We start from the raw sequence: 15,296 nt of genomic DNA on the forward strand, positions 1-15,296 counted from the left end.
ATTACATCTTTGCATTATCTGGGGAAGCATTAAGATGACTGATAATGAAGCTCTATCTGCTCCTCTCCTCTCCTCTCCTCTCCCTCTCCTCTCCTCTCCTCTCCTCTCCTCTCCTCTCCTCTCCTCTCCTCTCCTCTCCTCTCCTCTCCCTCTCCTCTCCTCTCCTCTCCTCTCCTCTCCTCTCCTCTCCTCTCCTTTCCTCTCCTTTCCTCTTCTCTTCTCTCTGCCATACAAATTAAGAGGGCGGTTAACTTCAACACTCAAACCTTTTTTATACCCTCATTGTTCCAACAGGAAAATTAAATTAGGATGAGCTAAGAGCTGCAATTGACCTGAAAGAGTGACATAGGGAGAGGGAGAGAGAGAGCGGGTGTGATGGAGTCAGAGAGGGGTGAGGAGTTTGAGCAGTCGGGTCATACTCCCAAAACGAAACGCAACCCCGCCTAGTGATGTCACACGCGGGCGCTGGGAATATCAGTGTTCGGTTACAGTCTGTGATTGTGTTTGCGCTATGTCCTTCATGTATTTCCTTTTATCAGACATGTTCTAAGCAGCTTGAATTACGTGGTGTAGGCAGGGCTGTACCATTTCTAGCTGGTTGAACATCCCATGTGTGTCAGGCCAGTGGGGCCTTGTTGTCAATTGATTTGTATTGAGTTTCCATTGAGTTTCACCTGTAGATAAAGGAGGGTGTAATGAACGGTGACCAAGGGAGGTGTTGCTGGCTGATGGTCAGATCTCTAAGAGCCTGTCTATGTTTCTCCCTCTCTCCATCCAGAGTGCTCACAGAACTGGTGTCCAAGATGAGAGACATGCAGATGGATAAGACAGAGCTGGGGTGCCTTCGAGCCATTGTCCTCTTCAACCCAGGTATCACATACATACACTCCTACCACCCCTTTAATCCAGAGCCTTTTAGATTAGATGATTAGATTATAATAACAGAAAAAAAGGGGTTCTGCTTGAATACACCTGTTCCTGCTACTTTAACCTCCCAAACAATGACTGCACATGATACCAGTAAACTCTTATACTGTGTGGCCCTCAAGGACCATAATACACCCTCCTTGTCGTGCTGCTGCTCCAGTTTCAACTGTTCTGCCTGCGGCCTTTGAACCCTGACCTGTTCACTGGACGTGCTACCTTGTCCTGGACCTGCTATTTTTGACCCTTTCTCTCTCCTTCTCTTCAACACCAATGACTCGTGACTTAACTTGGACTTGAGCCTTTTGACTCAAACTAACTTGATACCCTCCCCAAGCCCAAATATTTAAAATGATGCTATTAAAAAAAATGTGCAGGACATCAACTCTTCATTTAATGGATTACAGTTTGAATCGGACAGCAGCCAATCAAATTGTGTTAGCTGAGAAAAAGTTGCGCGTGGCAGTGCAGAAGAAAGTCGGTGGGTGAATTCAGGTGGAACCCTTGGAAAGATGATATCCCAAATGATTATTTTCGGATATAAAGACTACGCTGTAGTCAATAAAAAACGGATTGCAACTTGCAAAACATGCTTGAAGAAAATTACAGACGGAGGCGCAACAACTTCCAACTTTGTTCAACATTTGTAGCTGCACAAAGAATGATAAGCTATATATAACTTTACTAGTGTAGCATGTAGGCTAACGTTAAATCAATGAGCCTCCACACAGTTAGTCAGTGCGGGAACGTGATCATTGCACCCAAGACTGAGCTACAACTGGCTAGGCGGTTGGTAGCCTAAATCCTGCCTGATGTTACTGCTGTTCCTAAACCCATTGACATACGTTAGCCTACTGTAACCACACACAGAGAGGGTGTGTGCGTGTGTGTGAAGGTTGGGCGATTGTGTACAAGCCTACATCGCCCGATTGCGCTCCATAGCGATCCTCGATAGTCGATCATTATTGGGGGGGGGGTCTCATGACTACCCATGAGAAAGAGAAAGTAATAAATATACGAGCATTCATGATTTGTGTAAATGTAATTTACTAACTACTACTCTTGTTAAAAATCTGAAATTGTATTACATTTGGTGAAGAGCACATTATGACTTGTTTAGGACTCGAAACTCAAAGTTTAGGACTTGAGACTTGACTTGAGACTTGTCGGTCTTGACTTGACTCAGACTTGACTCAGTGCTAAGACGTGAGACTTACTTGTGACTTGTAAAACAATGACTTGGTCCCACATCTGGGATAAGTTCATTAGAGTTAACTGCACCTCAGATTGCAGCCCAAATAAATGTAACACACACATCTCAACATCAACTGTTCAGAGGAGACTGTGTGAATCAGGCCTTCATTGTCGAATTGCTGCAAAGAAACCACTACTGAAGGACACCAATTTTAAGAAGGGACTTGCTTGGGCCAATAAACACTGCAATGGACATTAGACCGGTGAAAATCTGTCCTTTGGTCTGATGAGTCCAAATATAAGATTTTTGGATCCAACCACCGTGTCTTTGTGAGACGCAGAGTAGGTGAACGGATGATCGCCGCATGTGTGGTTCCAACCGTGACGAATGGAGGAGGAGGTATGATGGTGTGGGGGTGCTTTGCTGGTGACACTGTCAGGGATTTATTTAGAATTCAAGGCACACTTAACCAGCATGGCTACCACAGCATTCTGCAGCGATACACCATCCCATCTGGTTTGCGCTTAGTGGGACTATCATTTGGTTTCCAACAGGACAATGACCGAAAACACACCTCCAGGCTGTGTAAGGGGTATTTGACCAAGAAGGAGAGTGATGGAGTGCTGCATCAGATGACCTGGCCTCCACAATCACCCGACCTCAATCCAATTGAGATGGTTTGGGAGGAGTTGTACCGCAGAGTGAAGGAAAAGCAGCTAACAAGTGCTCAGCATATGTGGGAACTCCTTCAAGACTGTTGGAAAAGCATTCCTCATGAAGCTGGTTCAGAGAATGCCAAGAGTGTGCAAAGCTGTCATCAAGGCAAAGGGTGGCTACTTGGAAGAATCTCAAATATATTTTGATTTGTTTAACACATTTTTGGTTACTACATAATTCAATATGTGTTATTTCTTCATAGTTTTGATGTCTTCACTATTATTCTACAATGTAGAAAATAGTAATATTAAAGAAAAACCCTTGAATGAGTTGGTGTGTCCAAACGTTTGACTGGTACTGTATATATATACTGTATATTATATATATATACACTATCGTTCAAAAGTTTGGGGTCACTTATAATTGTCCTTGTTTTTGTACAGTGCAAACATTGTTAATGTTGTAAATTACTATTGTAGCTGGAAACGGCAGATTTTTTATGGAATATCTACATAGGCGTACAGAGGCCCATTATCAGCAACCATCACTTGTTGTGTTAGCTAATCCAAGTTTAGCATTTTAAAAGGCTAATTGATCATTGGAAAACCATTTTGCAATTATGTTAGCACAGCAGAAAACTGTTGTCCTCATTAAAGAAGCAATAAAATTGGCCTTCTTTAGACTAGTTGAGTATCTGGAGCATCAGCATTTGAGGGTTCGATCACAGGCTCAAAATGGCCAGAAACAAAGCACTTTCTTCTGAAACTCGTCAATCAATTCTTGTTCTGAGAAATGAAGGCTATTGCAAGCGAGAAATTGCCAAGAAACTTAAAATCTGGTACAACGCTGTGTACTACTCCCTTCACAGAACAGCGCAAACGGGCTCTAACCAGAATAGAAAGAGGAGTGGGAGGCCCCGGTGCACAACTGAGCAAGAGGACAAGTACATTAGAGTGTCTAGTTTCAGAAACAGACGCCTCACATGTCTTCAACTGGCAGCTTCATTAAATAGTACCCACAAAACACCAGTCTCAACGTCAACAGTGAAGAGACGACTCCGGGAGGCTGGCCTTCTAGGCAGAGTTCCTCTGTCCAGTGTCTGTGTTATTTTGCGTAAATCCTCAAATACTGGTTAGATTGAATCGAGCCAATAATCTTAATTTTCAAGGTGATGATTGCACTTTTCTTCACAACACCTCAATGTGTCCACATTTAAAATATATTTTTTTGCTGGGATTTTGGGGGGATTCGAACTTACACATATATATATATATATATTTAAATCATATTTTGGGGCATGGCGGTAACGATTTAACAGTGGTGACCCACCGCTGCTAAATGAATACAGGGGAAACACAGATAGGTTTGAGGGAATATGGGCCTGAGGGAATAAAGGGTGCAGGGAACAGACGTGTGAGTGGACATAGGGCTGAGGTAACATATATTGAGGGAACATAGGGCCCAGGGATCATAGATCACAGGGCTGAGGGAACACAGGTTGAGGGAACTTAGGGCCAAGGGAACATAGGAGTGAAAGAGAACATAGGGTGGACCCCCCTCTGCTCTGCTAGCCTTCCACTAGCCCTCTGTTAGCCCTCTGCTAGCCCTCCGCTAGCCTTCTGTTAGCCCTCTGCTAGCCCTCCACTAGCCCTCTGCTAGCCCTACGCTAGCCCTCTGCCATCCCTCTGTTAGCCCTGCGCTAGCCCTCCGCTAGCCGTCTGCTAGCCCTCTGCTCTATGGTACAGGCCAGGGTTAACTTCATTACCATGCTGAGTGCCCGCGCCAGCAATGCCCAGCTGGCACCAGACATGCTCCCTGTCTTTAATGAGTCTGTGCCGTGGCCCCGGAGACAAAGAGCAGTGTGGGAACGTGCCGCCGGGCCTCATTCTCCCAGGACAGACTGCTCCTCTGTGCTCCTGGGTCACTCTGTTATAGCCCCGGCTCTGGAACACATCACAGCCTACTTTCCCCTAATTAGGGGCATCTCACAGAGATGGCCTAACGGGGAATGCTGGGATTCAGAGGGACTGAGTCCTTTCCCACACTGAGATGAGAGTATTGCTGTATTCAGGCCTTTTCAGTTTCCTTTAAAACAAATACTTGCTCAGTGGTAACCAATCAGACCCAGAAATGTGTTGCATATTATTTTGAATCAGGGCACTTTTTAATTTATGCCCGTATACATAAAGTGTCTAGGAGTAGAACATTTGTTGTAAATTCTGAGAATAGAGACATTTTACTCCTACGCTTATGGGTAAAAATAAAAGCTTTGCATGAAGCATCTTTAGTCCCACGTAGTCGACAGTTTAGGAGACCTCATGAGCTATGCTAACCAGCAGGTGTCTTGATAGAAAAATGCAGAGTCAGTGGTTCCTGAGCCACATGCAATTGCTTTCTAGTTGTTGATAGAATGTTTTGATATTTATTTTTTGATATGATCAATCAATTAATAATCTAGACCTACATGCAACAGTACCTCTTGCGCTTTTGACAATGATTTCACATGAGGCCTATTTCACATAACATGCCTAAATACGTCTATCCAGTAGGCTAATGAATAAACATATCTTTCTTTGTATTATTTAATTACTGTATTATTTATTTACATCATGTTATTTCAAGTCCCTTTGGAGCGCAGCATTATGTTATTAAAAAAGATGCCTACACATGCCTATAAATTGGGCAATTGAAGGCATCTAGGGGATTATGTTAACTTTGATTGTGTTCAACATTATCGGCAAGTGACTTGATGCCAAAGCTGTTAAAACAGTAATATTTGTAAAAAAAATAAAAATTAAATCCTCTATTAACAACCATGAGAATTGGTAAAAAATATATATGTTACGTGGGGCTTCCTGAGTGGCACAGCGGTCTAAGGCACTGTGTCACAGTGCCTAAGGTATCATTACAGCCCTGGGTTCAATCCATGGCTGTATCACAGCCGGCCGTGATCGGGAGTCCCGTAGGGCGGCACACAATTGGCCCAGCATCGTCCGGGTTAGGGGAGGGTTTGGTCGGGGGAGCTTTACTTGTCTCATTGCGCTCTAGCGACTCATTGTGGCGGGCCGGGTGCCTGCAGGCTGACCTCTCTCATCAGTCTGACACATTGGTTAAGTGGGCAAGCGTTAAGAAGCGCGATTTGGCGGGTCATGTTGCAGAGGACGCGTGACTCGACCTTTGCTGCCCGTCTGGGAGTTGCAGCGATGAGACAAGATCGAAATTGGGGGTCAAATACAAACCAAAAACTATATATATGTGGTTATACATGCCAACATATTAGGCAATAATTAAGAGTAGGCAAAGTGATCGTGTCAGATGAAAATTCTATCATTCATTTTATCAATGCAACATTTGATTCACAGTCACTTTAAACGTGGTTGTCTGAAGTGTACTATAGAAATCACACCTGGCCATGCCTCATCGCGATTGGTTATTCCCCACCATTTGCAACAATGTTAATGAGCTTCATCACTATCTTTCCTGTGCGGTAGCTTAAACTGTCGTGATTACCAGCGGAGATCAACTTTAATGACGCAACTTTTATTACCTCTGAAGAGTATCTTAAATAACTCTCACGCATCCTGGTAAAAAAAAAAAGAAGGCCACTTGTCTTTTGCTACTAGCACTGATTTTGCTGATTAAAAACTTTGTTGGGGGAAAATGTACTTGATTATGATTGTGATGTGTTGTCTCACCTAGCTATCTTAAGACATTTGCACTTAAACTGTAAGTTGCTCTGAATAAGAGCGTCTGCTAAATTACTAAAATGTAAATGCAAAATGTATGAGTTGATTTTACTTCTAGATCAGAGTTTGTCTGTGCAGTGTAACATCATCCTAAAAGCTGGCAGTTTTTTGTTTTTGTCTCAAAACAGGCTTTAACAGGATTCCTAGGACTTTTTCTGAGATGCTTTGTCGAGATGAATGTACATTTGTCGATATGTATTGAAAATGAAAATAAAATGTTTGAAGGAAAGAAACGCTTTTTATAAAAATAGCCAAAGCAAAGAGCAAGTTCTACTGCAAATTGCCTCTGAATGTAGGGTTATCCAACCTCTTGCCAGAGTGGAAAACACAAGGTCATATACATAACCTACATGTGTTGCCTCATCCAGGCTGTGTAATGGGGAGAATTACCCTGCATATGTATATGAGTCAAAAACCAGTAGGGTAGATCACATGTCATTTGATAGTGTTAAAGGCTTCTGATGGCAGGAGGCAGGTCTTAGGGGCAGCCAGCCTGTCCACTGCTGTTTACCAATAACACTCCCTGTCTCTCGTCTACATGTACAGCCACAGACACAAAGGCATATTATATATAACACACACACACATAAACACACATGCTTGAATGTACACACAAAGCTGTACATGTACAGACATGCATAAATCTGATATCCTGTGACTGTTGTGCCTGGTTGTCTGATGCAGTGCTGTGTGTCTCTCCTCAGATTCTAAAGGCTTGTCAAACCCAGGCGAGGTGGAGGCTTTGAGAGAGAAGGTCTACGCCTCTCTGGAGGCCTACTGCAAACAGAAATACCCAGATCAGCCTGGCAGGTATGGATACATGCACCTCCCTCCATAAACAAAGCTTCCCCTAATGTAAATTGTTGTAGTACTGGAGACGGTCTCGGTCTCGAGTCCGGTCTCGAGTCTACATATTGAGAGTATTGGTCTTGTCTTGGTGTCCAATAAATTTGTACTCAGTCTTGACTCGGTCTCGGATAGTGAGGACTTCCTGAGACCAGCAGAGACCAGTGGAGTAAAACAATTCAGTTAGCGCATTAAAACCACTTCGCCAGGCCAAATATACACACTTTCTTAAAACATGAATATCTTAACAGCCGTATCTATTATAGACATGTTTGCGTATTGGCGAGTGCACTTTTTGTAAAACACAAAGTGCCAGTGGTGTAGCGGAGGATATACGCTGGTATAAATTGTATACCCCTTTTTTTTCAGTGGGCATTGCGCACACTCACTTCTCCCTACTGATGCGTATCAAAGTAGTGTAGTGGAGGTAAATGACTTATCAATTATGTAGAACAATAGAGAAATCATGCACAAAGTAGCCTACACAATCGCAAAGCATGTGAAATATATTCACACGCGTGCCGCACACAGCCTAAGTTTCAGTGGATCATCTGCAGACAGCAGGAGTGTGCAGCTCTCAGCTGGTTGTGGCATGGAGCAGCTCACAGAAGAATGACATCGGTAGCTGGTAGGGTAGGTAAGATGTTTAAACGTAGGATATCTGCCAGTAAATACTAACTAAGGCAACAATGGGTATGCAAACCAGGTATTGCATTTTTTAAATCGTATTTCTGATGCGCATTTGTCATCATGCGCTGTTTGTATCAGGACGTAGACATGGATGGGCCTGGGTGGATACAGGCCCAACCACTGTGGAGCCAGGCCCCGACAGGCCTACCCAATCAGATTTATGTGGTTTAAGCACTGTTGTGGACTTAGACCATCAAATGTTTGTCTTTTCTCGAATAAAAATAAGTGTGATTTTAAGAAAAATACATATGGAAACATAGGATTATTCACATAGGGTGCCTTTCCTTCACTGGGCGGGCCGTTTAGGAGAGTATACTTCTCCAGGCACCATTACACCACTGCAGAGGGCTGATGGAAAGAAAGCAGTCACACACAGCATGGTGTTAAAGGATAAGCTGTTCATAAACTCTAACATAATGTAATGAGCCAGTAGGTCCCAATCATAAGAATACAAAACCACAACCATTAAGCATTTCCCAAATGAAATGTACAACTATTACTTCCTATTGCAAAAAAAGCACATTTGACATTTAGCACACAAAGTAACCAGTTTAAACTGACAGCGATTTAACTACTTTGATGATATGAAACAAACAGACAATCTTAATATCAATAAAAATATAAAATTCCCAGTTTATGCTAAAAAGAAAACTACTTTATAAGAGGGTTTAAAAATAAGGATGCACTGTTTCAGTTTCAATTACTCTATGTTCTGGACAAATACGGACAAATGTAACTAAGGCTGGGAATGTCAATACAATCAAACTAGCAAGAGCAATGATCACAAGTCAGCCATAATGTGGCTAATAGGCTAGTATACGTATATTTAGATATTTATGTAGCAAGTTAAAAACACTGAACCTAATGTTAGCTGGCTAGCTGCTAGGAGGATGTCATGTCATGCCATTGAAGGGTGAGTGACTGACTTTTCCCCTCATATCGTTTTTTGGTTGCTACACAGCTAGAGATGCAGGTGTCATTTTATTAGCTAGCAATAACTTAAACGACTATTATACAGTTAGCATATCTCTTGTGTTCGCAAATGCACTCTGGCTATCTACTCCGATTTCAGAGGACTCTCATCTGAGTGTGCCAGAGTGCAGAACAACTGATGAATTTACGAACGAGTAACACCTGCTGAATATTACTGGTGTCAGTAAACGTTGGCAAAAAAAAAAGTTATAGTTAGTCAAGAACAGCCTAACCAGCTCTGCTACGGCAAGTAAAATGGTCAGAGTGAGGTGTTCTCTCATTTGTGTCTGGACGTAGCGAGCTGGCAAGCAAGCTATCCAGTTAGCTTGGGTGCTTGGTTGGGACAAGCATGCATTGGCAGGCGCACTGCAGAAGGATGAGGAGGACACAATTCCCCATCGTTTTCAGTGCAATTTTGACAGCCAAATAGCTGAAAAAGTTTGAGGAGGTTCATCTAATGCCTGTAAACACTCAGTCCAGTTCAAAGTGAATGATAGCAGGCCCGTGTGGCAAATGGCTTGTTTTTATAAAGGTCTATTGTAGCTCTGGTTGGCTATAGCGCACCGGTTTGTATAGACTCCAGTCCTGTACAAGACAAAAGGTTACAAAAAAAGAAGTTTTTTCCCCAATTGGTAGTTACAGTCTTGTCCCATCGCTGCAACTCCCGTACAGACTCGGGAGAGGCGAAGGTCGAGAGCCGTGCGTCCTCCAAAACGCAATACAGCCAAGCTGCTTCTTGACAGTGTCTGCTTAACCCGGAAGCCAGCCGCACCAATGTGTCAGAGGAAACACCATACACCTGGCAACCGTGTCGGCCCGCCACAGGAGTCGCTAGAGCACAATGGGACAAGAACATCCCTGCCGGCCAAACCCTCCCCTAACCCAGACGATGCTGGGCCAATTGCGCACCACCCCATGGGTCTCCCGGTCGCAACCGGCTGCGACAGAGTCTGGACTTGAACCAGGATCTCTAGTGCCTCAGACCACTACGCCACTCGGGAGGGCCCAAGACAGATGTTTTTATTCACTCTCATTTACTGCAGTGTCTATTAATTGTCCAAACGCACAGCCACTTTCCCACTCTATATTGCTATAGAATTTTGACAATTGCCCTAGTATAAATAATTCCCAAACATTCTAATGTCACGTTTACTCCCGCTCCCCCTCTCTGGCACTCGTTGTCACCAGTTTTCTCATTATTACGCACATCTGTCACCATCGTTACATGCACCTGCGCCTCATAAGACTCACCTGGACTCCATCACCTTCCTGATTACCTCCCCTACATCTGTCACTCCCTTTGGTTCTTTCCTGAGGCGTTATTGATTCTGTTCATGTGTTTTATGTCTGTACGCTATTTGTATGTCTTGTTTTTTTCTGTTAATGATTAAATTCACTCTACTCTATTCACTCTACTCTGTATTTGCTTCCCGACTCCTAGCATACTCGTTACATCTAAGAATTTATGAAAATGTAAAAATGACCATATCTAAGTGGTCGCTTGTCAGATAATTGTGTCATATTCTTTATGGGAGTGTTTATGAACAGATTTTTTGTAAGATTTCTTGTTGCTAAAATGCTGTCATTTCCACTCTAAATGCAACAAAGTTTCACACACATAAGGTATTTTCAAAGAGATGGCTTACAACAGCAAACGCGCTGCAATAAAAAACACAATTCCACTCACCCGGTGATGATTGTTTAAAACTAAATTCTTTAAATGGAAAGCTAACAAATTAGCAACCATCCTCTTTGATAACGCCTGCTGCAGCCGCTGCAAACTAGCCGACAACAAAAACTAGCTAGCTAGACCGTGGGAAAACTACTGCTCGCTATTGCTCATTGTTCTGTTGGCCTTCAAGAAGGCAGAGTTTCTATACGTTTTTGTAAAAAACGATCCCACTCACTAAGTCAAAATGTGATTGGTTGATTCCACTGTCACTCCAGAATGTTGCATAATACAGTTGAATGGCAGATGCCTTTATCTAGCTTCTGATGCCCTAGCCAATGGCTGACTTAACTAGCTAGATTTATCTCCCCAGAGACAGCAAAGAAAAATCATGATTGGATCTTTATTTCCTCTTCAGTGTTAACCCTTTCCTTTCCAACAAAAACTAAAGATCAAATCAGAACATCATTGAAAATAATAATAGAATTATCATTATTTTTTATTATAATCATTATTTTATAAATCCTTAGCCCTTCTCTGAAGGCATAGAAGGCCCATTGCCCCCCCACTATGTTGGGTTAGTAATAATTTGTAGAGTGGCTCTATTTTCCTTCAGCATGCATTTATTCTGAATGTCTAAAGAATCCACACGTTGTTCTGAAATCTGAACACAGAAATACTGGACATTTTAAACTCTTATTATGGTGGTGATTTGACAGAATAACAATCGTGGTCTTGAATTGGACTCGCATTTTTCTGGTCTCGGTCTTGACTTGGTGTCACACCCCTTGTGCCCCTCCCGGCTGTCTTCTTCTTGACTCAATTTGCTTCAGTCTTGGTCTTGAATCGGTCTCGCTTTGTTTAGGTGGTCTCGAACACAACACCGCCAAATAGGTTATTGTTGAATTGCGACTGTCTGTGAAAAGTATAAAGGCCCAGCCAGGCATATCACAATATTTCAAAATATAAACGCAGGAAACAAAGTTTGTAAAGTAAATGGCTATTGCTGTATAGAGCAGACATTGAAAATACTCTAATCTGTAATTTAGATATCCAAATTCTAAACTTAATTGAGTGAACAGCAGGCTATAGACTATCTTATTGGCACCATCAGAGAGCATCGGCCATCCGGTGAATGTGAATATTCACTCTTTATCATTGTTTGATCAGTGACACTTCAAAGTTTGTTTTTGGACAATAACTTCCTCCTCCAGGCTAGATGGACGTCATATTGTAGGCTATTTGTGTCTCCCCTTCTCGTAGGCCTATTATATTGATCAGACAACTTTGTTATTCATTGATCTGTTTGTCAATGTCAGCAGAACAGGCAACTGTAATTTTTGTGGTATTAACCCTTTAACTGTATTCTCAGCCGACTGGTAGAGAATATTTTGACAATGGATTTAGAAGTGGAAATGAAAAAATTATCTTGACTTGAATTTGATTGGTCAATTTCTCCAGCCTTCCTGCATTATAATGAACATAATGTGTATCCTTTTGGGTTGCTGCAGTTGTGGTACTGTGGTGTGGTACTGTGTTGTGGTACAGTGTTGTGGCACTCTTTGCCCACTGTAAAATAAGTCAAAATCAGTCACCAAAGATATGGGATTAAAGGCAGGAATTCCGTGTGTGAGGGATTAATTCTGCACCATTACTGTTAGTAAAGTCCCTGAAGAGTAGGAATCTGAAGATAAATAGTTCAAAGGGAAAAATGCTCAAAAGCAATAATTTGGAAAATAATTTGCTCAACCAGGCAGTTGATATGTCAGGAAAAAAATATGTTTGACTTAAAATAGGGTCAATAACCTTTTTATTAAAAATACTTATTTTGGTGAAAAATATAAATGAATTGTTGACAACTCAACATAAATTGGTTAAGCCACATTTCATGGCCCATTGGGTCAATTAATCAATATTCAGACTTAAGTTTGCCTATAAAATAATGCCTATAATAGTAACATTGCACTATACACCAATTTAAAACACATTAATTTCAATGTCATTGAATATTCATGTTTGGACATACACAATTACCATAATTGTTCAAATTTGACAACAGTCCTCATTTAACAACGCTTACCTACCAATAAAAGCCATTACAGAAGACTTAAAGTAAGTTTTGTAATTTTCTCCTCTCAACCGCTTGGTAGAGCTGTTATTTCCAAAAGAAACATCAAGTTGAAAATAAAATTGGAAGTTGTTATTTGAGTTGTTAGTAATATGAATTTTAGGTGAAATCATGTTTTTCAAGAAGAGGCAGTTAAAGGATTAAAAAGATTCTGCTAATATCTCCAGTCATATAACAGTGTAGTAGAATTGCATGAGATGTGTTTATAAAAGGCCCAATTTTTCCCATGCATAGTAAGGAGAAGAAATGTATCTGATGTAGCCTACTCTACGCCACTACACACTCAGCCAGGCATTGAACGGTCTTTCTTGCAAACAGTGATTGACTTCTATTAGTAGCCTAAATTATGACTATTCAGTCTACGCATCACTTTAGGAATAACGTTAGTAGGCTCTTACATCAGTCTGCAAATGCGATGATGCATGGAATGCTTTATTATGAAGGTGCATTTTATGGTGAAAATTCACATCTCTAGACTTCAAATTCACGTGCCACCTATGCCTGTTTATTCTCTTTTTCTACCCCTCTGTCAGTGTGTTTGGCTGAACGTGCACTGTCTGCTTTCTGTATTGTATATGTAGACTACAGTATATGACAGATGTCTCAATTCTGTCATGGGCATCCCTTTCATGAATCACTGTACCTCAGCATATGAGACAACATCTTGTCTACATCCACCTCTTATTTTCTGTCACATTAATCACAGTTATATTGTGTCTTTGATGGGCTAGGTTTGCCAAGCTGTTGCTGCGGTTACCAGCCCTGCGTTCCATTGGTCTGAAGTGTCTGGAGCACCTGTTCTTTTTCAAGCTCATCGGGGACACGCCCATCGACACCTTCCTCATGGAGATGCTAGAGGCGCCCCACCAAATGACATAACTGCAGGCGGGGCGTCGCCCATGTTCCCCTCGCCCCCTCCGCCTCTAACCCCTCTGGATACGGAGGGTGGTCCTGCAAACCACTCCCCCTCGAGAGATTATGTGACATCATTGGATCTAGAGAAGTCCCCCCTCTTTGATGTGTTTCAAAAAACAAGTTCAATGTCCATGGGTCTGTTTTATACACTGTGTATATATATATATATATATATATATATATATATATATATATATATATATATATATATATATATATATATATATATATATATAAACTCATGAGATGAATTGAAAGACAACAATGGACTGGTGATGAAACGGACCAAGAGGAAAGGAAGTGTTTTAAGCCATTGTTTTGTAACGTGAAACAACAACCAAGAAGATCAGGTGTTGAAGGTAGGTCTGTTTGCAGGTGTATTTTGAATTGTGGCGGTTTCATCAGCAGCGTAGGTTTTGGGAGAATCGTGTTTTGGACTTGTTGAAGAGAGCCGGGACTGCATGGGCTCTCCCTGGCTCTGTTCGGAAGCGTCTCACTTTCAGGACTAACTTAAGGGAGATTGGTCCGTTTGCAGGGGGGAGGAACGAGGCACGGTCTTGTCCGGTCCAATTCGTTCAGGTGCTGTCGAGTTTAATCCGGTCAGGTCCGGTTGGGTCTGTTTTGAGGTGTACTGTATGTGTTTTGGGAGAGAAGGACTCAAGAGGTGGGACCATGCAGATGAACAGTGCTCCACTCAGGTCCCTCAAGCCAAACTCAGCCGCTTCTCCATGTCTCCTTATTCTATTAGCACTGTGTGAACATGAGAGGAGGGATGCTACGTCGCTACATCGGTCCAGTTTTCAGAGGCTCAGATAGCTTTAGTGACTGATTGGAGTGAACGCCTGCAGTGTGGCCTCTTAGGCCCAGAGCTGGGTGACCTTCATGTGGCCTGAAAAAGCTTATCTCTGGCACTACTCATTCTGTTGTACTGTACTGACATTAGGGGCAGTGTGAATCTGGATTCACCCTCACATAAGCCCTATACTACATGTGCATTGCTGTGTGCTCTGGAAGGTTGGCACAGGAAGGCAAGGAAAGCAAACAGATGAGAGTTCTCATCACTCTACTACAAGCATGGTTCCGTTTTCCTGTTAAGGTGACAACATTACGAAGAACAGGACAAATGGTTTGTAGGGAAATACTGTCAACTGAACGTTTTAAAGTGATGCCACGGCTTTGTCATGTCATGTGTCCCTCCTCCTCTGAGACCATTCGTTTCTGCTTCTTCTGTGAATTACAACACACCATAATCAACCTCCACACAGCAACCAAGCATGCTGTTCCTCACAGTGTAACCTAGCTTTAGAATGGCCTTTGACCTGTACAGGATATTTCAAAAGTATTGATGGTATTTGTAAAAAAATATATATATTTAGCAAAATTTGCAATTACCTCTGTTTTCATCCCTCAAACTCTCAGTTCTCTACACCCCCCATGTCAAACAGACCCATGTCAAACAGTTCATGGGAGAAGTGCTTCAATGCAGTCATGTTTATGGTGAGATGTTCTCTTATTTGGATTGTGGAGCCCATGCTCCTCCATTGCAAACTCTGG

At 42.2% G+C, this 15,296-nt stretch overlaps 1 protein-coding gene across 6 annotated transcripts in view; it reads left to right on the forward strand.

Annotated features, from left to right (window-relative positions):
* LOC112231051 (retinoic acid receptor RXR-alpha-A) overlaps nucleotides 1-13,891 on the forward strand; it is a 161,068-nt gene extending 147,177 nt beyond the window's left edge. For all 6 annotated transcript variants that reach the window (XM_042311744.1, XM_024397573.2, XM_024397575.2 and 3 more), the window contains 3 exons: nucleotides 779-870; nucleotides 7,227-7,332; nucleotides 13,559-13,891. In XM_042311744.1, the coding sequence (XP_042167678.1) occupies nucleotides 779-870; nucleotides 7,227-7,332; nucleotides 13,559-13,706 (346 nt within the window). In that variant the 3' untranslated portion in view covers nucleotides 13,707-13,891. The remainder of the gene's footprint in view (nucleotides 1-778; nucleotides 871-7,226; nucleotides 7,333-13,558) is intronic.
* The last annotated feature ends 1,405 nt before the right edge of the window (nucleotides 13,892-15,296 follow it).

The sequence above is a fragment of the Oncorhynchus tshawytscha genome, linkage group LG33 (genome assembly GCF_018296145.1).
Source record: "Oncorhynchus tshawytscha isolate Ot180627B linkage group LG33, Otsh_v2.0, whole genome shotgun sequence".
NCBI classification, from domain to species: Eukaryota; Metazoa; Chordata; class Actinopteri; order Salmoniformes; family Salmonidae; genus Oncorhynchus; species Oncorhynchus tshawytscha.